Source organism: Cervus elaphus, chromosome 20 (assembly GCF_910594005.1).
Source record: "Cervus elaphus chromosome 20, mCerEla1.1, whole genome shotgun sequence".
Classification (NCBI taxonomy): domain Eukaryota; kingdom Metazoa; phylum Chordata; class Mammalia; order Artiodactyla; family Cervidae; genus Cervus; species Cervus elaphus.
Window position 1 is genome coordinate 89,138,958 of NC_057834.1, and position 23,800 is coordinate 89,162,757.

General features: G+C 36.2%; 1 protein-coding gene across 3 annotated transcripts in view; it reads left to right on the forward strand.

Moving 5' to 3' along the window:
• PIGK (phosphatidylinositol glycan anchor biosynthesis class K) overlaps positions 1–23,800 on the forward strand; it is a 131,211-nt gene that overhangs the window by 24,700 nt on the left and 82,711 nt on the right. For all 3 annotated transcript variants that reach the window (XM_043876476.1, XM_043876477.1, XM_043876478.1), the window contains exons 4-8: positions 5,839–5,974; positions 7,673–7,784; positions 9,653–9,749; positions 13,372–13,489; positions 13,701–13,811. In XM_043876476.1, coding sequence (XP_043732411.1) covers positions 5,839–5,974; positions 7,673–7,784; positions 9,653–9,749; positions 13,372–13,489; positions 13,701–13,811 — 574 coding nt within the window. The remainder of the gene's footprint in view (positions 1–5,838; positions 5,975–7,672; positions 7,785–9,652; positions 9,750–13,371; positions 13,490–13,700; positions 13,812–23,800) is intronic.

Genomic DNA, 23,800 nt, shown 5'->3' on the forward strand with positions numbered 1-23,800 from the left:
CCTATCACGCTGTAAACTCAACAGATACTTGTTTCCATCATCCTGTTACCCTACCCTGTTTCCATTTTCCCATAACTTCTGATCTTATTTTTTCATACTCTTATTCCAATATGGAATCCAAATTTGACAGTTTGGGTAAAATAGTGTCTGCATAGTTTAATATGGAATGGTTAAATCATGTCAATTAACATCATTATATTGCTTTAAAATTTTTGAATTATTTTTAATTGATATTTACTATTACTTTCTAGTTAATTAGCTTTTCATTTTGTCTGTCATAGTCTCCATTTTATATTTTTCCTCTTTAATTTTTGTCCTAGTTGACTTTTATGATCAAAGTGAAGAACAGAAATGGTGGTAACTCTTCACCATCAGTGTAGTGTGTCTATATTTTATCCTTTGTAAAAAAGATTTTTAAAAAACTGGTAAAAGTGATAACTTCAGAAGAAACATAGCCATCCAAGTCTTCTTAATGAATAACTAAACTTATTTCTTAAGAATGTCTTTCTTTGTGCCCAGAGAAAATAAGAGGACCTTTTTATTTACTTGCTATTTGTGAAGAGATATGTACCAGAGAAGACTTATTTATGATGTTTGCAAATATTTTTTTCTGGCAAAATGTGCAATCTAGGCATTGTGGTTAAGTCCTAGGAAACTGTTTTTAGCATTCTACTGAAGTTACATATAGACTTTTAAAGACAGGAAAGCAACACTTACGAGCAGAAACTCAGACTTAAGAGAGCATTGAAGATCTCCTGTGAGCCTCAAATCTCCAGCTGCTGTAATTTTGGCTACTGTCTAGAATAGGATGGTGATATTGAAGATAGCTTAGTGTAGCTCTGGTTGCTAAAGATGCTCTAAGGAAGTATTATCTGATTAGTTATATGACTATAGTATGTATAGCAATTTTCAGTGAATTGTTTGAAAACACTTTTTACCAATACAGTAATCTATTTAAATTTCATTTAGTGAAAAAATTTTATTATGGTACTACCAGCCTGTTACAAATGAGAAGGTATGCTTTTTGAAGCTTCGTACTCTTAATTGTCTAGAGCAGTGAAAAATTTTTTATCTCTGTAAAATTTATTTTTGTACCCATTGGTTACTGCTTCCTGACTGGGCCCAGGATGAATTTCAGAGGGGAGGGTAAAGAATGGCTGAGCAGCCCTGATGCAGGGCTTACCTGTTCCTTCCATGTTGTTTAGTCGCTGAGTTGTGTCCCACTCTTCTGCAACCCCCTGGACTGCAGCCTGCCAGGCTTCTCTATCCATGGGATTTCCCAGGCAAGAATATTGGAGTAGGTTGCCATTTCCTTCTCCACGGAATCTTCCTGACCCAGGGATTCTTTACCACTAAGCCACCAGAGAAGCCCCCCTTTAATGTTAGGCAAATGTAATAATGGGAAAGTATTTGTTTTGGATTGTTTTCTTCTCACACGTTTCTATAATTGGGTTTCATGTCTTTGGAGAGGCTTTAAAATTTTATTTTTGTATTGATCTTTAAAATCTGTTTCAGCATGATCATGATTCTGTTAGATCACACAACAAATAGTGGCAAGGGAAGAAAATACTAGCAGTTTCTTTATTATTTTTTTTAATCTATAAAGGAAAGAAGTTATGCTTCACTAATATTTATTATATATATTTGAAGTAGTGAATACATATGACTAACACATTAGTAGATACATATATGGGTGTGTCCTCTAATTTTTTTTTTTTAACTGACAAGGGGAAATGTGTGATTTAAACAGTATGGAAACTGCTTACATAATTAAGCACTGTATTTGTTTCAAACTCAGTTTGAACTTTATACAATTTCAGTGCTTATCTTTTCTTTTGGTTTTGTATTGAGAGAAGGCCATATTACCCTATGCTTGTGTGATGTAGGTTCTGCAGGACCTTAAGTAAGTGAGAGAATTGAGTCGTAACACATGGTAGTATAGGGTTTCCAGAGTGTAAGAATATCATATTCTTCTATCACTTGGACATATTTGAGGGATTTTTATCTTAGTTTTAATAAGGTAACAAAAGGCAACTTGCAATCATTATTTATAGGAATGTAGTAGCATGTCTTCAATGTAGATTTTTTTTTGATCTTGATTCTAGCAGTGATCGTTTTAACATATTCACAGTGACGACTTAAATAACTGCTGTGATGCTAGCCTGATATTCAGTGAAAAAGACACTTTAAGGAGACAACAAGTTAGATCTTATGATAACTGTTGTTCAAAGACTCTTTGTTGGCAAAGACTTAGTTAAATATCAGATCTGATTCTTCTGAACAGTAAACAGAGCCTAGAAGTTATGAATTGCATTTTGTGCAAATACTTTTGTGAGCAGATGTTTTCTGTATCATCAAATTATATTGTTGTGTGGATGTCAAAATACAGAAAAAAATAAAATGTAGAACCAGGCCTGAAGTTATCTCTTTCTCCTGTTAAATACATCAGCAGTCATTTGAAGTGAAGTGAGGTTGCTTAGTTGTGTCTTGACTCTTTGCAACCCCATGGACTGTAGCTTGCCAGGCTTCTCTGTCAAGGGATTTTCCAGGCAAGAATTCTTGAGTGGGTTGCCATTTCCTTCTCCAGGGGATCTTCCCGACCCAGGGATTGAACCCCAGTCTCCTGCACTGCAGGCAGACTCTTTACCGTCTGAGCCACCAGGGAAGCCACCAATCATTTAGTTTTAGCAAAATAGTATCATCCTTCAAATAGTGTTCTTAGAGTATTATTAGTTTGGTAAATTTGTTAGAATCTAATTTATAATTTTGTGTTCATTTGTAGTTTTATAAACCTAAGAAAGCATATTAAAAATCAGAGAACGTCATTTTACTGACAAAGGTCCATGTCGTTAAAGCTTTGATTTTTCCAGTAGTCATGTATGGATGTGAAAGTTGGACCTTAAAGAAGGCTGAGAGCTGAAGAATTGATGCTTTTGAACTGAGATGCTGAAGAAGACTCTTGAGAGTCCCTTGGACTACAGGGAGATCAGAGCAGTCAATCCTCAAGGATATGAGCCCTGAATATAGTGAATATTGGAAGGATTGATGCTGAAGCTGAAGCTCCAATACTTTGGCCACCTGATGCGAAGAGCTGACTCATTGGGAAAGACCCTGATGCTGGGAAAGATTGAAGACAAAAGGAGAAGAGGGTGGCGGAGGATAAGATGGTTGGATGGCATCACTGACTCAATGGACATGAATTTGAGCAAACTCTGGGAGATAGTGAAGGACAGGGAAGCCTGGTGTGTTGCAGTCCATGAGGTTGCAGAGGTGTGACATAGTGACTGACAATAATAACAACAAATAATTTTATAAGAAATATAAACCTAAGGAGTTTAGTTTCATTATATAGTTAAGTATCATATATATAAATGGAGGCTTCCCAGGTGGCGCTAGTGGTAAAGAACTCGCCTGCCAATGCAGGAGACAAGAGAGATGCGGGTTCTGTCCCTGAGTTGGGAAGATCCCCTGGAGAAGGAAACGGCAACCCACTCCAGTATTCTTGCCTGGAGAACTCCATGGACAGAGGAGCCTGGTGGGCTACAGTCCATGGGGTTGCAAAGAGTCAGATATGACTGAATGACTAACGCTTCACTTTCATATATAAATGATTTGACACTTGGACCCAGTCAGATTTTTTTTCCTCCAGACAAGAGTTCTGAACATTTCTTAACTTTTAGAAACAATGCATTAGAATATATGGTTGAATTTGTAAAGTTTTGAAATTCAGTCTCTTTTCTGTCCTGTTTTTCATTTATTGTCTCCAGATACCATGATTTTTTATGATATATTGATTATGTTAACCAAAGGTTATAATACTTACATTGAAGCTCAAAATTATCTATCAGAAAAGTGTTGATTGAATTTATAATTTTATGCTGAAGTGATTACTTCTTTATGAAATTGACATTTAATTTCAAGGAATGAATTTAACCTTCAACCGAAAACATGGCCTAAAGGAATAATCTTATATTGAGATTTATAAGTCAGCTCATTTTTGTTTAATAGTAGTTGTATAACAAAAAAGGTATGATTGCTAATAACTTAATATAAATCATTTTAAGTTATTAAAATGAGAAGATATATTTTCCATTTTAAGAGCAATAACTTTAACCATTTTGTGAGAATGAAAGAACAGCTGAAGATCTGATCTTTGAATGTGGCAGGGTTGGAACCCTTTCAAAATAGAAACTTAGCCAGTTTTTAAGAAAAATCACAATGTTTCAGTTCTGAACTTTAATGTATTTGGAACATATGTGGAAGAACATTTTCTTCTTGCTATCTCCTGCCAGACTAATTATGTATGCCATATTAATTTTCCCCTTATGTTTGGGAAGCTCAAGTATATGGTAGAATAAAGAATTGCCTGATTCATGTTCACTCGTTTTAGTGGTAAGATCAAGATGAGAAGTATTTAAGAGACACGTTGTAATTTTCTCTCAAAGAAAATTCACACAAAAAATGGAAATGTTTCATTCACTCAGTTAGTGTTTCTTGAATGTCTACTATATGCCAGGCTCTATTCCTAAGCCTGAGTGATACAGCAGTGAAGGACAGAAAAAGCCCCTGCCCTCAGAGAAGTGCTCATATTCTAATAGGGGTGGTGATGGGAAATGATTTCAGATTTGTAAATGACCTGTGTAAAAGAAAACGTGTAGTGAGAACAGAGCACTTTAGCTAAGATTGGAATGATAGGAAGATTTGGGAGGAAAAAAGTCTAAATTTGGTCAGTAGTCCCTGAATTGGAAAAGGCTTAGCATGTTCCTGAATAGTGTGGAAGGAGCATAGTGAGCATGGCTGTTAGGGGTGAAGTTTGAGAGAGAGACAGAGAGACAGAGAGAGAGAGAGACAGAGATCACATTAAGCCTTGCAGACCATGTAAGGAGTTTCTGTTTTCCTCTGATTATAATGGGGAGTCCTGGAAAGATTTTAAGTGAGAAAGTTTAATGATTTGACTTGTTTAAGTCTGGTGGCTCTAAGGAGAACGAACCATAGGAAGATGGGAGTGGAAGCAGGAAGCCAGATGGGAGCTATTCCAGCATCTAGTCCAGCATCAGCTAGAGAGATGGTGGCTGATTTCAGGGGGATGAAGTGGAGCTGGTGAAGAATGATTGCACTGGAGATGTGTTCCTGTGGTACAGAGACTGCACTTGCTGATGGATTGTATGTTTTCATACTAAAGCATTTGAGATTCTCAAAAGTAAAATTTTTGGACTATCACAGTTTAACTCTGTAAGTCTTGAGAGTGTCAGATATTACTAAAATTAAAAGCAATGTTTGGGGAGGACAGTGTAACTCTTTCATCTTAGCTTCCTTTTGCTACATGACATAAAGTATACTGTGTTGGAAAAAAAATTGAGTTAGTAACTCCCAGTTCTGTGGATAAGTTCATGCCAGATTGTTCTGATTTCTTTTCTTTAAAACTTACACTACATAGGGATATATTAAAATTTTTTTCTTAATATAAGCACTTTTAAATATGTGCTCAATAATTGTTTTGGGTTATTTTTAATAAAGAATGAAAATAATTGTCACATGATATGAATAAAATATGGGCTTTGCAGGTGGTGCTAGTGATAAAGAACCCTCCTGCCAATACAGGAGACAGACATGGGTTCCATTCCTGGGTCGGGAAGATCCTCTGAAGGGGAGGGCATGGCAACCCACTCCAGTATTCTTGCCTGGCGAATCCCAGGGACAGAGAAACCTGGAGGGCTACAGTCCATAGGGTCACAAAGAGTTGGACACTACTGAAGACTTAGCACGTATATAAAATATATCTTTTTAACTTTTTGATTTTATCGAAATAGTATATTTACTAAAATTTTCTTTTCCTAGCCACATTGTTCTGATGCTTGCAGATGATATGGCATGCAACCCTAGAAATCCTAAACCAGCTACAGTGTATAGTCACAAGAATATGGAACTGAATGTGTATGGAGATGATGTAGAAGTGGATTATAGAAGTTATGAGGTAAAATGTTTAATGTGGCAACATTTTTGAAATGTAGCTTTCACTTTTAAGTTCTAACAGTGGTAGAATAAAATAATCTTTTTCTTTAAACTTTGTACGGTTGTCACTGTAGCCTTGACAATATGCAGTTTCTGGAATTCATATTAAGGAAACAATATATGAGTAAAAGTATCACAGCATGAAAATTTCATATATGTATCTAGGATAGAACAACTCTATCTTGGCTTCTGTATTATTTTATTGAGGTTTAGTGTATCAACTTCCTTTTATGGTAAGTGTATTCTTTGTTTTTCATATTTGATCTAAAATTTCAAGTTTTATATTTTCAGTAAATATATTACTTATGGAAATATTAAAATGACTGATACTACTTAAAGGTAACCACTTTTAATATGCCTCTAATGTTTTTATACACGTATGATTAAAAATAAGTTAAAAAAAAATGCCACTGTACTCTATTTTCTGCCTTTGAAACTTTATTTTAAATTTAATAGTGTGTTTAGCATTTCAAGTCTTTCTTGATAAAATCTTCCTCAGTAATCCTTCCCCTTTCACTAAGCCTACCAAAAGTAAGACACAGTTTCCCATGTTCCCAGACCTGTTTTGAAGAAATTAATATCTTTTCCCAGGCTGTAAGTTCCTTAAGGACATGTATCTTCGGTATCTTATACCTAGCGGGTTCTTACAGCCCTCTGAAGGCACTCAGAAATGTTTGTTCAACACTTAAATGTTTGTGAATGATGGACTTTTTCTTGTTTTTTTTTGGTCATTGTGAAATGTAGACCAAGTACTTCCCTTCTTTGTTAGCCAACAAGAAGTTCTGTTAAAAGAAACACCATTTTGGTGTCTTCTGAGAAAATGTAAACCAAACAACTTACACATACACTCAGACGCACACACATAGACACTTACACAGTCACCTAGGGAAGAGTTGAACAAGAAAGCTGGGTTGATTTTCTGCCTTTGAAATTTAGATCTGTGTAATGTAACTTGAAATTAGCATTATACTTCCAAGAACTTAAATATCTTTCAAAGCATCCTGGAGATGCAGAAATTCCTGGTTGGAAAATCTGGCTTGCAGTGTTATGAATTTTTTTACATAATAAAGTTACCGCTAATGAAATTTAAGTAACAAAATATATACATTAAAGAATTAAAGATGTATAATATCAGGGTTATTTATGGATCTATCCTTATGGTTTTATTTTTATGATTTATTATGGACCTGTCTTTTGTTTGTTGATCTAGAATTGACTAAGTAGGTATTTTTGATTGTAATTAATTGTAATTGACTGTATTATGTGCAGTAGTTATAATATTGGTGAATTTGTTTATATTTCTATATTTTATGTCTTCCCGAAGAACTGCCTGTGAAGACAGATTAATAATCTATTTTCAGTTTTTGGCAATACTTTGTATAGCATTTGAACTTTTAAAATTTATAATTAGCTTAGTTTTCCCCAAACTAGTTTTTTGTTGGTTTTTAGTATTTTGTAAAGAATGGAAACAAAGTTATTTTGAAGTGTATATTTAAATAAATATATTTTTATTGAATTATATTTCTCTTTTTAAGTTTTATTTTTAATTTATGCTGAGTAATACATAGAGAAAGAAGAAGGAAAGCTTTTAAAAGTAGGAAAAACAATTGATAGGTTTACCCAAGTTCTGTTTCATCTGATTTCTAATTTTTTTCCTCAGGTAACTGTGGAGAATTTTTTACGGGTGTTAACTGGGAGGATTCCATCTAGCACACCTCGGTCAAAACGTCTTCTTTCTGATGATCGGAGCAATATTCTTATTTATATGACAGGTAATGTTTCAATTTAGATATTTAATGATAGAGTATGCTGACTCTTTTTCAAAAAGGAATTTGCATGGAAGGAAATTTAAATACCTTAAAGTATTTTTGGCTAAAATAGTTTGTTATGAAGTTCTCTTTTCTTATAATGTATAACAACTTGAAGTGATATTTGAAAACAGTGTATTACTTATCAGCTGATGATAAAACAGGGGCAGAATGGTTTTTAGATGTCACACAGCAAGAGAGTGACTCTTACCTAGTGGTTTACTTTTCTTTATCATGGGGCATTTATTTATAACTTTAAGAAGTCAGTCAATTTATAAACTTTATAAATTAACCCAGCAGAGTTAATGAAGTCAGGAAACTTCATTTTCGTCTACCTGACATGTATAAGAAATTTTCACTCTTCTGTGGCAAATAAGATGAAGTATAGTCTTGTAGCTTGGCTTTATTTGATGTACTAAGCAAAAGGTTTTATTTATATTTCCTCCCTCATTAGACACAACTCTATAGCAGGGCACTCACCACTCTAGTCAGACACTTATGTGCAGTGCACAACCCGTAAGTCATATGTGAGAGCCCTGAAAATCAGCACCAAAATCTTCAGGTTGTGAGAATGAAATGAATTAATATACACAATGATTAAGAATATTGTGTGGTGTATAGTAAACCTCAATAAACAATACCTATTGCCATTTTTTATCATTATATTATCATAATTACAAGCCTTCCTATTACATAGGCTGCCAAACTTTTTCTGAGTCTGTTGGTACTCTTTCAGGATAACTGCAGGTTTGGGAGAAGTTCCAGTGTTCAAGATTGAACTGGCAAACCATGGCCCATGGAAGGGCTGCCTGTTTACAAAATAAAGTTTTCTTAGAACACAGTTGCATCTATTTGTTTTATATATTCTCAGAATATATAAATTTGTTTTAAACATTGTCAAAATATATGGCAGAGTCCAGTAGTTGCAGCAGAGACCAAATGACTCACAAGCCTAAAACATTTACTACTTTGGCTGTTTACAGAAAAAGTTTGCCAGAGTGGTGAGTGCCCTGCTATAGAGTTGTGTCTAATGCGGGAGGAAATATTTTTTATCCCACAAAGGCATATACTAACCACGGTTAAGCTCATAGGACTGCTTATATTCTGAAGGGGCACTGAGATAGATTTTTCTACTTTGATAGGCAGTGGGAAGTACCTTTTAAAATTTGCACAAAAGGCCTATATTGGCATGCTAATGGTGGTCTTACTCATACATTTCTTATTTTACAGCTGAGGAAACTGTGGCATAGACATGTTATTTGCCTAAGGTAACACAGTCATTAAGCGGTAAAGCTAACGTTTGTATCCAGAGAGCATGGCGCTCTCATGCATTTTGAATGTCATGATCTTCTGGTCAGCTCTCATAGTACAGTGGCTGATGGTTATAAAAACGTAGTTTTTTAGGTGAAAACTGCATTTCCTAGAGTTACAACATTTCAAGTATACACTGTGAACAGTGCTAGCTTACTAAGAGACTAGCTAGTGTCTTCAACTCCTTTCTCACCAAAAGTGTTTGCCTAGTATTTGAGAAATGTTTATCTATGGAAACTCATTTCTGACATAATAAGGGAACCAGTGAAAAAGTATAAATATGCTTTTATAAAACTGAATGATAAGAAAGCTCATAAATATATATCCACTATATTTTACACAGTCTATCATTATTCTGTTTAATTGGTATAGTAGAAAAATTAAGTACTTTTAACCCTAGAGTATATAATAACAAGTGATATTAAAATATTGCCATGAATGAAGTGAATGTTAATATCTAGATGTTTGCAGTTTGCATTTAAAAAAAGTGTCTGTTTGATCTTTCTGACCCTTCCTATAAGGACATGGTGGAAATGGTTTCTTGAAATTTCAAGATTCTGAAGAAATTACCAACATAGAACTTGCAGATGCTTTTGAACAAATGTGGCAGAAAAGACGGTAATAAATGACTACTTTTCATAAGATAAATTAGTACCCAGTTTTTCCATGGTTAGTAGATTTACAAATCTTGTGAGATTTAAACTTATTTTCATGTTACTTTTTCTAACTTTAGATTTATGTTTGTTGTTTCTATTGAACTGAATTACATTTTCTTTTTTGTTTTTTTTAGCAATTACACATTATAGCAGTAGTTTTATTATATTTTAGAGAAGTATGAACTGAATTCTTTTTAAAGGAAAAATGTAGATTTCTTAAAGAGCATGGAAAAAGTTCACCTTTTAAGATCATCTCTCTTATTATTTCTCATCCTTTTTGAAGAAAATAAGATTCCTAATAACCAAGTGCCCCATTATTTAGGGGGATTGTGAACATACATTTATTTCTTATCTTGTATTTATTCTTACTTTTTGCACATTCTTGGACTCTTCATGTGATAACAACATATTATTTCTTCTTTGGGAAAAATGCTGAAATTAGTATTAGTATAAAATTTGTAGCAGCTCACATTAACAATGGTATATTATTAGTAATCTGTGGTAAGCACTATTTTAGTTGAAAGTTGTTATGTGGACTTAAGTGAATTTAAATTAGCAGTTGAACATACAGATGGCTAATAAGCACGTGAAAGAAATCCTCATTATCACTAAATATTAGAGAAATGCAGATCAAAACTACAGTGAGATATCACTGTATGGCTAGTCAGAATGGCCATCATCAAAAAATCTACAAACCATAAATGCTGAAGAGGATGTGGAGAAAAGGAAACCCTCTTGCACTGTTGGTGGGAACCTAAATGGTTACAGTCATTATGGAGAACAGTATGGAGATTTCGTAAAAATTGGGAACAAAACTACCATTTGACCAATCCCACTACTGGGCATATACCCTGAGAAAACGACAATTCTAAATTCCTGGGTCAGGATTCCTGGGTCGGGAATATCTGTGGAAGAAGGGATAGGCTACCTACTCCAGTATTCTTGGGCTTCCCTGTGGCTCAGCAAAGAATCCGCCTGCAATGTGGGAGACCTGGGTTAAATCCCTGGGTTGGGAGATCCCCTGGAGAAGGGAAAGGCTACCCACTCCAGTATTCTGGCCTGGAGAATTCCATGGACTGTACAGTCCATGGGGTCACAAAGAGTCAGACATGACTGAGCGACTTTTACTTACCCCAGTGTTCATTGCAGCACTGTTTACAACAGCCAGGACATGGTAACAACCTAAATATCCATCAATGAATGAATGGATAAAGAAGCTGTGGTACATATATATACAATGGAGTATTATTACTCAGTCATAAAAAGGAACAGACTTGAGTGAGTTCTAGTGAGGTGGATGAACTTAAAGCCTGTTATACAGAGTGAAGTAAGTCAGAAAGAAAAAAGCAAATATTCTCTATTAGTACATATATATGGAATCTAGAAAAATGGTACCGATGAATGTATTTGTGGGGCAGCAATAGAAATGCAGACATAGAGAATGGATTTGTGGACACAGCGGGGGAAGGAGAGGGTGGGACAAATTGAGAGAGTAGACTGAAGCATAATCACTACCATATGTAAAGTAGATAGCCAGTGGGAATTTGCTCTGTGACACTGAGATCTCAACCAGGTGCTCTGACAACCTAGACAGGTGGGATGGGATGGGCGGGGGGAAGGAGGTTAAAAAGAGAGAGGACATTTGTATACCTGTGGCTGGTTCATGTCACTGTAAGGCAGAAACCAATACAACATTGTAAAGCAATTGTCTTCCAATTAAAAATCAATTAAAAAAATAAAGTATCAGTTGAATTGCTTTTAACTTGGTTATGCTCAACAAATGCTTATGGTTTACCTTCTAAACATATGGCACAGAGGGGAATAAGATGCTTACTGTGCCTTCAAAGTGTTTAAAATCTGGTAGAAAACAGAAATATGTACACAGCTATGCTACAAATTAAATATTCTAAGTAGTGGATTATAAGCATAAGGAGAATGTATAGAAGTATTGAGACAGCTTTTGCTTGGTAGTGATTTTATCTTATTCATAGCTATGTTTATTGAATGTATACTAGGCACTGACACTGTGTTGCCATGTGTTGTTGTTCTGTTTAATTTTAATAACTCCATGAGGCAGATACCTTATGATTCTCATTCTTACAAGTGTCTAAATTGAGCACAGTTTAAATAACTTGCCAAACTTTGCACAGCTCTTAAGTGCTCATGCTAGGATTCACATCCAAGTGGTCCTGTCGCAAAGCTTACTCTCTTAATTAAGTTTTATTGTACTGCCTCTCGTAACTTTAGATGGTCCTGATCCCCAGAAGTATCCACAGATTTTTGTCTCAGAACAAATGTGTCATATTCATTGTACCTTCTATCATCTGCTTAGATATCATTCGTGCTTTCTTTTTGGGTGTAGTGTTAGCTGTTTACCTAGATTCAGTATCTGAGAAAATATTATCTGCTTTCTATTTTCATCTTCATCAGCCAGGCAGCTCATTCTAAAATGTAGAGCTGATTATGTTATTCTTTCACTTTAAAAAAGCCTTTGATGGCTTCTTCAGATTTATAGGATAAGATCCAAACTTCACACGGGATACTTTAGAGATTGGCCCTATCTTGGTGGCTCAGATGGTAAAGAATCTGCCTGCAATGCTGGAGACCCAGGTTCAATCCATGGGTCAGGAAGATCCCCTGGAGAAGGGAATGGCAACCCACTCTAGTATTCTTGTCTCGAAAATTCTGTGGACAGAGGAGCCTGGCAGGCTACAGTCCGTTGGGTCACAGAGTCTGACACGATTGAGCAAGTAGCACACCACCTTTTTGAAACTAATTTCTCTCCATTTTACCAAATTAATTCTAAATCTGAACTGCACCATACTATTCCTTTACCCCAAACATTGATAGTTTTTATGTTTAGGTGCCTTAATATAGGCTTTTTCCTCTGCTGGAATGTGCTGTTCCTTTCTTTGTTAAAGAACATTCATCTCTCACTGCTCTTGCCAGACACATTGCCTTTCTGTGACTTGCCTTTCCCTCTGTTTCTTTCTCAGTGCTCTTGGAACATTTGTGACTTTGTTAGACTCTATGCTTGTGAGGGCAAGGACTGTATTGCATCCCCAGCTTAGGGTCAGGCATGCTGTAGGCCCTCAGTAACATTTGTTATACTCATTATATTCTGATTCAGTTACATGTTTACGTGTCTGTCTTCTAGTTAGATTTTGAGATCTTTGAGTATGGTGACTGTCATATATATATGTGTGTGTGTGTATTTTTTTTTTCTCCTAAAACTAGCTCAGTTTCTAGGACTGTGTGAGTGCCAGAGAAGTGCTTTTTGTTTTGAACATTTTTTTCGGACTCTGAGTTGTATGTCATAGATAAGGGAAGGGAAGAGAGTTTGGGCAGCCACTTTGTGGTACAACCACTGCACTCTGTTGACGTGGTTTCCCCAGATATGATTATACCTTTAAATTTTCTAGTATAGATATGTATTTGGAATTCTATTGAAAAATCTCAAATTTTTAGCTGATGAAATGATTATCAGATATGACTTAAATATCTTATGGAAGTATTATAAAATATTAATCAATGTATGATTAACAGCATGATTCATGTCAAAGATACTATCACTTTTCTTTCAGATACAATGAGCTACTATTTATTATTGATACTTGTCAAGGAGCATCCATGTATGAGAGATTTTATTCTCCTAACATAATGGCTTTAGCTAGTAGCCAAGTGGGAGAAGATTCACTTTCGGTAGGTACATTTTTTTTTTTTTCTGTTTGTAAATGGCATTGTTGGAATATGTACCTATTTCTGAAATTACTTATGTGCTTTATAAATATATGTTATTTCGTATTCTTAGACTTTATATCTTAGATGGAAATTTTGATTATATTTTAAATATTTTGTTTTAATGATCATCTCTCTTACTAGACATGTACTTTTTTCTTTTGCTTTTTCATAGCATCAACCTGATCCTGCAGTTGGAGTCCATCTTATGGATAGATACACGTTTTATGTCTTAGAATTTTTGGAGGAAATTAATCCAGCTAGCCAAACTAATATGAATGACCTTGTAAGTGTTTGCTGATTTGATTTTAGCATGATAGCTGTGCTAACTTCCCTTGTACTTTTAGGGTACTCTTCCTTATGCTGAATGATGCAAAAGCAGTTTCTAAGAGGGAATTTCTTTGTAATATTGGCCCGCCTCAAGAAACAAGAAAATTCTCAACCGTCTAACTTTACATTTCAAAGGACTAGAAAAAGAAGAACAAAGCCCAAAGTTAGTAGAAGGAAAGAAATAATAAAGATCAGAGCAGAAATAAGTGAAATAACAGCTAAAAAGGCAATAGAAAAGATTGATGAAACTAAGAGCTGGTTCTTTGAAAAGATAAACAAATCAGCAAATCTTTAGCCAGACAGACTTATTAAGAAAAAAAGAGCCCAAATAAATAAAATCAGAAAAGAAAGCAATCAATATCACAGAAATACAGAAGATCATAAGAGAACATTATAAATAGTTATATGCCAACAAATTAGACAGCCTAAAAGAAATGTATAAATTCCTAGAAACATGCAGTCTTCCAAGAGTAAATCATGAGAAATTAGAAAATCTGAATAGACCAATTACTAGTAATGAAATTGAATTAGTATTCCACCCCCCTCCCCACCAAATGCCAGCAAACAGAAGTCCAGATCTAGGTGTCTTCACAGGTGATTCTGCCAAACATTTAAAGAAGTTTAATACCCATCCTTCTCAAATTATTCAAAATAACAAAAACAAAATTGAAGAAGAAAGAACACTTCCAAAGTCACTTTATGAGGCCAGCATCACCCTGACACCAAAACAAAAGAATTGATACTACAAGAAAAGAAAATTACAACCCAATATTCCTGATGACTGTAGATGCAAAAATCCTCAACAAAATACTAGTAAACCAAATCCAACAATACTTTAAAAAGGATCATGCAGCATGATGAAGTGGGATTCATTCCAGGGATGCAAGGATGCTTTAACATTCGCAAATCAATTATGTGATGCACTGCATTACCAAAATGACTGATAAAAATCATATGATCATTTCAGTAGATGCAGAAAAAGCATTTTACAGAATTCAGTATCCATTTATGATAAAAACTCTTAGCAAAGTGGGTGTAGAGAGAATATCCCTCAGTATAGTAAAGGCCATATATGACAGATCTGTAGCTAACATACTCAGTGATGAAAAGCTGAGAGAAAGCTTTTTCCTCTAAGATCAAGAACAAGACAAAGATGCCCACTCTTGCTGCTTTTATTCAATATAATATTGGAAGTCTTAGCCACAGAAATTAGACAAGGAAAGAAGTAAAAGGCATCCAAATTGGAAAGAAGTAAAATTGTCTCTAATTGCAGGTGATGTTTTATAGAAATCCCTGGAGTCTCCACCAAAATACCATTAGAACTAAAGTTGTAGAATACAAAAATTTTGCCATTCAGTAAAGTTGTAAGATTAATATACAAAGGTTGATTGAATTTCTACACACTAATGAACTATTAGAGAAATAATTAAAGCAATCCCCCTTACAATTGCATCAAAAAGAATTAAACACCTAAAGATAAATTTAGCCAAGGAAGTGAAAGACTTGTATTCTGAAAACTCTTAAATACTGATGAAAGAAATGGATGATGACACAATTAAGGAGAATAAATCCATGATTCTGATTTAGAAGAATTAATATTGTTAAAATGTTCCAGAATCCAAAGCAATCTACAGATTTCATGTAGTCCCTATCTATATACCAAAGGCATTTTTTTTTTTATAGAACTTGAATAACTAATCCTAAAATTTGTGTGGAACTGCAAAAGACCCCACCCTAGTAGCTAAAGTAACGTTGAGAAAAAAGAGCAAAGTTGGACATGTCACACTCCCTGAATCCAAAAAACTATGCTGCTAAGCAATAGTAGTCAAAACAAGTGTGGTGCTGGGAGCCCTCTTATAGTTGCTTGATGGGATGCTGTCTGCCCATGATGAACCATCTAATAAAGCCCAATACATTTTCAAATTTACTTCATTGAATTTTAGTTTTTAACAGGTGGTAGCAATGAGATTTGAAGTGAACTTCTAATGGCTTTCAGGGACAGCAGGAAACACAGGCATGGCGCCCTGTGAACTCTTGAGTTCGTTGTCTGTCTTGTTCTTTCCGAGGGCCATTGGTAAGTTCCTTTTGGTTGAGCTCCATACTTTGTATGTTTGAGCTCATGATCTAATTGGCTTTCCACAGTTCATTAGTCTCTTGATTCTGTCTCTAGATTCCATATTGGGAACTGTGTTGGTTTGGTATCTATCTCCCCGTCTGGAATCCTTTCCTAGATTCCCTGCTGAGAATGACTTGTGACAGCTGCAGCTTTCCTTTTGCTTGGCATCAGTCTGCAGTCCCCATTCTTTGCGGTCTGCTGATTCAGAACTTTCTTTAGTCTCTATTTTCTTTTTTTAGCTACTGTGCATTTCTTTTAATGTGCACCTGTAGTAAAGGCCATTGTTCATGGCAATCTCAGAAGCCAAAAGGCTGCAAAGATTGGTGGGTACAGGTCAGACATTTTAAAGTTGATAGAATGGTCATCACCTAACCCAGGGACGCCCATGTTAGGATAAGTTGGTCACAGAATGGGTTAGACTGACATCTCGGTCACTTGCCAACCTCAAGAAAACTGTGCAACAGATACACTGTGAAATACCCCATCATTCCCAACCCCGCCACAAGTCCCTTTAGGTATTAGTTTGGCTCTGAGAAAACCAAAGGTCTGGCTAAAAGAAATGTGATCCTTTATGTCCAAATAGTTGAGCACACTGTCTTCCAGCACACCTACTTATTTTATATTTAACGGTTATGAATCCTGGAAGCTGCAATTATTTAGCAAAATGACAAAGCTTTACTAAAATCAACCTAGAATTATGTTAGGAAGAATGTCCTAACACAATAAGGTCACTTAATAAGTACCCTTAAAAACAAGGGTTCCCAAGTCAAACAAACCAAATGGAATACCTGATTTAATTAGTAAGCAGAAGTCTCCAAAAGCTTTCAGAATTTCAAAATAATTCACTAGAAGAGTCCTTGCAGAAGTCTAATGAAAAATTAAACCTAGAAAAGATATTTAAAACAATGCCTCAGCCTCCCCGATTTCACCTTCTTGGGGGTTCATTATCAAAACTGGCCCAGAGATCAGTGTTTCAGTTGTGAACACTGGAAAAGAAATTGTTTTTAAGGGCCTATGCAAGTTTTCCAACATCAACTAAAATGGCCCCATATGGGCCCCTCACAAAGTTGGTGAAACAGGGATTTTTTGGATAAAGTGCTAAATTATTTCCTTAAACGTTTAGAGGAACTGAAAATACTCAACACCTAGTAAGAAATTATTTTGCCTTATACCCTAAGCTAGATATACCCAGAGGGAAACAGCCCAGCAGCAGGTGGGTGGATATCATTCCTTTTTGTGAGTCCCAAAACCTCTTCTGTTCATCTCAAAGTACTTGTAGATATTGGGACTTTGGAGACAGAATTGTTCTGCACCTAATCTGTGTCTTTGTGATACAGATTTCCTATTCCCATCTTCTTTGAGACTTAAGATCCGTTCTTTGAAATGCAGTTGTTTCTCATAAAAAAAAAAAGTGGCGGGTGGGGGGAGAAATATTTGGAGATTGGGCAGATAAAAAAATCTTAGATGTGTATTTCACTAATATTGATAACTATAAGATCTCTGCATCTGTGTGTATCAACATATTTATGTTGTAAATATGCATGTGTATGTGTAACCTCTGGATGGTACTGCAAAATTATTTTGTAAAAGAGCTTTATTTAGTTTGACCTCAAGCTCATAAACATTGGGCATTCTGAAATTCTCAGAAATGTTAACAGAAACTAACTGAAATGCTTTTCAAAATTATGTGATCTAAGATATTTTTAGTGAATAAAAAGTTAGTTTAAGGCTGTTGGTTAAAACAAACATCTCTTTAGAATTATCTAGGCTTGCAGGAAAAATAACTGGTATGATGTATCCCTAAGTAATCTGAATAATTGTTAAGAGCAAGTAAGTAAATATGTTGTTTAATTGCTCTTTTGTGACTCCATGGACTGTAGCCCACCAGGCTGCTCTTGTCCATGGGATTTCCCAGGCAAGAATACTGGAAAGGGTTGTCATTTCCTTCTCCAGGAGATCTTCCTGACCCAGAGATTGAACCCATGTGTCCTGCATTGGCAGGCGGATTCTATAGATAAACATAAGTAGGGTAAAAAGCTTTTAGTTGAGTTTTTCAAATTAGTTTTCCAAATCTTTTCAGTAAATTGAAACCTTAAAGTTTTGCCAAAATTAGGTTAAATGCTAGAAATGTAATGAATATCTATTATAGATCTCTCCAAATTAAAGAAAATACTGAACCATTGAATCATTGAACATAGGTTTGGGTCTGTTTCTTTCTTTGGCCACGCTGCATAGCTTGTAAGCTGTGGAATCTTAGGTCCCCAGCCAGGGATTGAACCTGGGCCCTTGGCCATGAAAGCATGGAGTCTTAACCACTGGGCTGCCAGGGAAGTCCCCTTGTTTTCTTATTGTAGAAGAACTAAGATAAATTTGGGTTTATTTGTAAGGATGTACCTTGTGGCTATACCTTCCACAATCTCTACCTTCACAAGTGGGTGATTGAGGTGCCCACTTCCTTGGGAAAATCATATGAACTTTAATGAAAAACTTGGAATTTCTTGGAGTTATCACTGTCCCTATCACCCTTAATCCTCAGGTGAGGTTGCAAGAACTAATGGAAAAAAAACTGGATTCAAGAGGAACAAGAATTAATAACATGAGACTAAATGAACTGATAAGGATGATTTTAATTTTTATGACTTTGTGTTTATAAAGTATTGTGGGTTCTTTAATTTTTTTTCCAGATTTAAAGAAATCTTTTCCCTTAAGCTGTCAACAACTTGGTAAGATATACCTTGGTGAACAAGGATGAAACATTTACTTTTTCTTCCAATCTGATCCCCCAAATTCAGAAACTCTCCGTGAATATTCTTATTTTCATTCTCTTTGTAATAGGACACAATTAGAAACATTGACTGTATTAATCTGTTTTGTCCGGAATGTTTTATATTTGAAAGAGGTGTACATCAACTCAGATATGACCAGACAGCTTCAAGAAAACTGCTTGGAAAAATAAACCTGGTACTTTGCTTACAAAGTTCCAGTGATGCAATCTTAAAAAAGAACTTACATGGTCAATCATTATTCTTGTTGCACTTCTGTAAAAATCAGGCCAAGTTTAATACAGACAAATTAGTTTTACTGTGATTATCTTGCTTTAAAAAATGGGATAAACATAGAAAAATTATATTTGTACCTTTATAGATAGTGGACTCTAATTGTCTTTCTGGTCTTGTTATGTACCTGTAAACTCAAAGTGGATCCTGGATTCATTTAATTTCCTCAGATGACGATGACTCACCAAATTAACGTTTCCAGTTTCCTCTCATTGTTTTGATTTGAAATCACTAAGAACAAAGGCGGGCATCCCTGGTAGCTCAGCTGATAAAGAATCTACCTGCAATGCAGGAGACCCTGGTTCAATTCCTGGATTGGGAAGATGACCTGGAGAAGGGATAGGCTACCTACTCTAGTATTCTTGGGCTGCCCTGGTGGCTTAGTCCATAAGGAATCTGCCTGCAATGCGGTAGATCTGGGTTCAGCCCCTGAGTTGGGAAGAGCCTCTGGAGGAGGGCATGGCAACGCACTCCAGTATTCTGGCCTGGAGAATCCCCATGGCCGGAGGATCCTGGCAGGCTGCAGTCCATGGGGTCACAAAGAGTCAGACACATCTGAGAGACTAAACACAACACAGCCGAGCACAGGAACAAAGGCAGCCTTTGAGCCCCTTCAGGAGGGACCTTACCAAGTGTTTCTGACCGCTGACACCACTGCAAAACTAAGAGGTATTTAGCCCTGGGTACACATCTCACAGCCAAGGAGGAGTCTACCTGCCGTCTGGTCCTGAACAAATGCTGGAGACCTCCGAATCAACCTGACAAAAAAGAGAAATAACTCACATTGACATAGACTGCTTCTGCCCATGATGACAGATCGATACTTCATACTTTAACTGAAAGCTCTTCTTCCTTGCTTTCCCTTCTTTAGTCTGGCATTGACCTGGAAAGATAACTCCGTCATCCATATCTCCCAAGCCATTGCTTAGAGGGATAACCTCTGGTATTTAGAATAACTTTTTATTTTAGATTAGGAGAAAACCTAACTGACCATTTGCTTGAATGGGCAAAAGCAACAGAACTTGCAAATGAATCCATTAACAGTGCCACCTAAGTGGAAGTAGTTTGTGCCCTGATAGGATTTGTCTTGGTTTGTTGTGATGGTTATCTTTCTTGGGTCTATGAATGCCTAGATGACTGGTATATAAGCAGATAATACCTTTTAGGTTATCTAATTGTGTCCCTGTCTCTTCTAGAAAGGACCCACCAGGAGGTATTTAGGATTTGAAATTGCTTCCTTTGGCAGGGCTAGTTTCCCCAATTAGGAGTAAATAAAAATGAGAATGCTCAGAAGCCTCTCTGTAATTCTTGAAAGTGTTGCAGAACCCATTGTGAAAGCACTAGCTGCCTGGAAGGCTTTCTTAGGCTGTGGCTGTAGTTGTTCTTGATAATAGAATAGCCCTTGATTGTCTTTTAGGTCAACCAGGAGGGGTCTGTGCTATGGCTAGTATTACCTGCTGTACCTGGATGGACACTTCTGTGGAAGGTGAAACTCCATTACATAAGATCACTGCGCAAGCCAGTTGGCTTAAAAGGCTAACTCCTTCAGTGGGGTCTTTGGTTGGTTTGAGTATTGTGGACCATGACTCTGAACTGCATTCTAAGCATTGGGGATAATCCTGCTTATATAATCAAAGTAACCCCCATGGCAGGTTGTATTTTCTCAGAAGCTTTAAATTCATATTCACAGCTGCTGACCACCAAGCAAATGATCTCCCTAAGACTGGAAGGTCAGAAATGGAATGAAGAAGTATGACCAACTTAAAATTTATAAACCTGGAACCAACATCTCTGGTGTCATGGGAATTAAGCAAAAACATTGTGGTCTCTCTTTATCCCCCATCACCCCAGAGGCAGTTTGCATGATAAAACTCTTGCCTTTCTACTGCTCCTCCCCCCCAAAAGGAAGATATCCTGGCCTAAAAAGAATTTTTTTCTTTTACTAATAGCTACCTTGCCTTACCTTTCTTCCTATGAAAACCTATTTTGTACAACCCTTTGGAGAACCCTTTGAGTTGCTGGATGGGATGCTGCCTGACTCATGAATTGGCCTGATAGAGTCAATTAGATCTTCAAATTAAAAAAGTAATTAACAACAGTATGGTTCTGGCACAAAAACAGATATAGAGAATAATGAAACAGATAGATAGTCAGAAATAAACCCATGCTTGCTTATTTGTTAAATTAACTTACAGTGAGGGAAGTAAGAATACAGAATAGGGAAAAACACTCTCATGCACCTCGATGTTCATAGCAACATTATTTACAATAGCTGAATATGGAAGCAACTGTAAGTCTCTACCAATAGATGAATGAGTAAAGATGTGGTATATATATATATAATGAAATATTACTCAGCCAAAGAAAATAATGAAATTCTGCCATTTGCAACAACACGGATGGACCTAGAGGGTATTATGCTTAGTGAAATAAGTGAGAGAAAAGACAGATACTGTATGCTATCACTTATATGTGGAATCTAAAAAATAAAACAGAAATAGAGTCAGAGACAGAGATAACAGATGGCTGTCAGATGGGTGAGTTAAGGGGAGGCACAGTGAAATAGGTAAAGAGGATTAAGAAGTATAAACTTCTAGTTATAAAGTAAATAAGTCATAGCAGTGTAATGTATAGCATAGGGAATATAGTCAATATTTTAATAACTTTGCGTGCTGACAGGTTGTAACTAGACTTCTCATGGTGACCATTTCATAATGTACAAAGATGGCAAATCACTGTGTGGTGCATCTGAAACTAATGTAATTGTGTCAGTTATAATTCAGTCTTTTTAAAAAGTGAAGGTATGTTTTTTGTTTGTTTTTTAGCAGCAAGGAAGAAAATATTTATTGTGTACTTAACAAAGCCCGCCAGGTTGTTCACACAGGAATACCTTCAGTATACCTAGAACTTTAATTTTATCTTTGTTTATTTTATCTGTTACTTTGTTTCTTCAGCCTTCCATCTTTTTTGTCCTTGTTTGACATTTCACTTTCTTAGCCTTCCCCTACCCATTTTTTCCTCCTTTGCTTCTTAATTTATATCACAAACTCATCTTATTACCTGTTATTGCTTTCCTGAATCTGGAAGGCACTGTGATGTTACACAAATTACTTAAGCTCTTTGAGCTTTAATTTGAAGGGGAGATAATAATTTTTGTATGCCTCAAAGTTATTGGTAAACCTAAATGCGAGTATCTACAGGCTGCTTCGCACAGTTCTTGGAACACTGCGTGCCGTAAGTTAGAGTTGCTCTGCCCTTCCCCGTTCCTCTCCTGTCGTGTTGGTGCACATAGGCTTGTTGTCACAGGTGGGCAAGTGCTGTGGCCTCTGGGCCTTTACTGGTGGGCCTGTAATGGTTTGCGTCAGATAGCCTGGGCTTCTGCCAAGCTGGGTTCTTTGCCTTACACACCTCTATAGCCGCTCCTTTATTAGAAGTGCTCTTATTTCCCATCTGTAATCTTCCTTTTTCTTTCAAAAAATAGCTTAATCCCACTCCCTCTTTTTTCTTATCCTCAAACACTTAGAAGTTTATTTTTTTTTGAATTAGGACCTGTTACCTTTTTTTCCTACCTTGCTATGTTTATTCATCTCTGACTAGACTTGAAGACCCAAGTCTTATCAATTTTTGTATCCTCTATGAAAGGTAACCATATGACATATGTATAATGGGCACTTTTTATGCTTTGCTGAGTGAATGAATGTGTGTCTGGCATTGGGGTTAGCAGACATTTGATCCTGCCCAACATGTCCATAAGACATTTGGTCCATGGCAAAGGATCCTTGAAATTTGGCTTGTCCGAATGTCCATGAGCATATTTAGTTCATGCCAGATGGTTCTGGACAGGACCAAATATTAAGGACCTTTTGAAATGGACCAAATGTCCTGTAGTGGTCCTTGGCAGTTCACTGGTGTGGAATATCAGGAATAAGATTGACTTAAAAATTATTGTGAGTTCTGTGTAGTGATGAAGTTGTAGTTTTCAGACTGTTCCTTGGAGCACTAGGGTGTCTTGAGGTGCTTTGGGTTTATGGTTTTCATTATGGATAAATTAAGAAAGGTACCTGATTTTTAGAATAGTTTAGTTTCACAGCAGGAGGACAGGGGGATGGATAGTGAGGAGGCTATGCTTCAGCTTCTTGCAGTCTAGAGCAGCTCTAATTTCATCTTCTTTACATACTTGGCTATTATGTAGTATTAAGGGTCATGATTGCAAAATGTTTAAAAAATTGCTCGGGTAAAAGCATTCTACTGAGATGGATATAGATGCAGAAAAAAGGAGTTCTCTTGTCATTATGTTGCCTGTGAGTTCTCAGACATTTCCCTGGTGGCTCAGATGGTAAAGAATCTGCCTGCAGTGCAGAAGACCTGGGTTCAGTCCTTAGGTTGGGAAGATCCCCTGGAGGAGGGAGTGGTTACTCACTCCAGTATTCTTGCCTGGAGAATCCCATGGACAGAGGAGCTTGGTGAGCTCCAGTCCATGGGGTCTCAAAGAATTGGACGCAACTGAGGGACTAACACTTTTGCTTTGAGACTTTGAAGCATATAATTTTAAAAAGGGAATGTTTGTTTTCCTCCCTGGCCAGCTTCCTGTTTTATCAATAACCTATTCTAATGTCTGTAAAGCTTTCTTAAAGTGTCAAGCAGTACAGTAGCAATGAAAGTTTAATCTTTAGAACTACAATCTTTAATCTTCTTTAGGTTGGGAGAGTTTTAAAAATATACTACAGTCTACTATGTTGTGTTAATGAGTTTAATATAAGCTGTTTGAATATG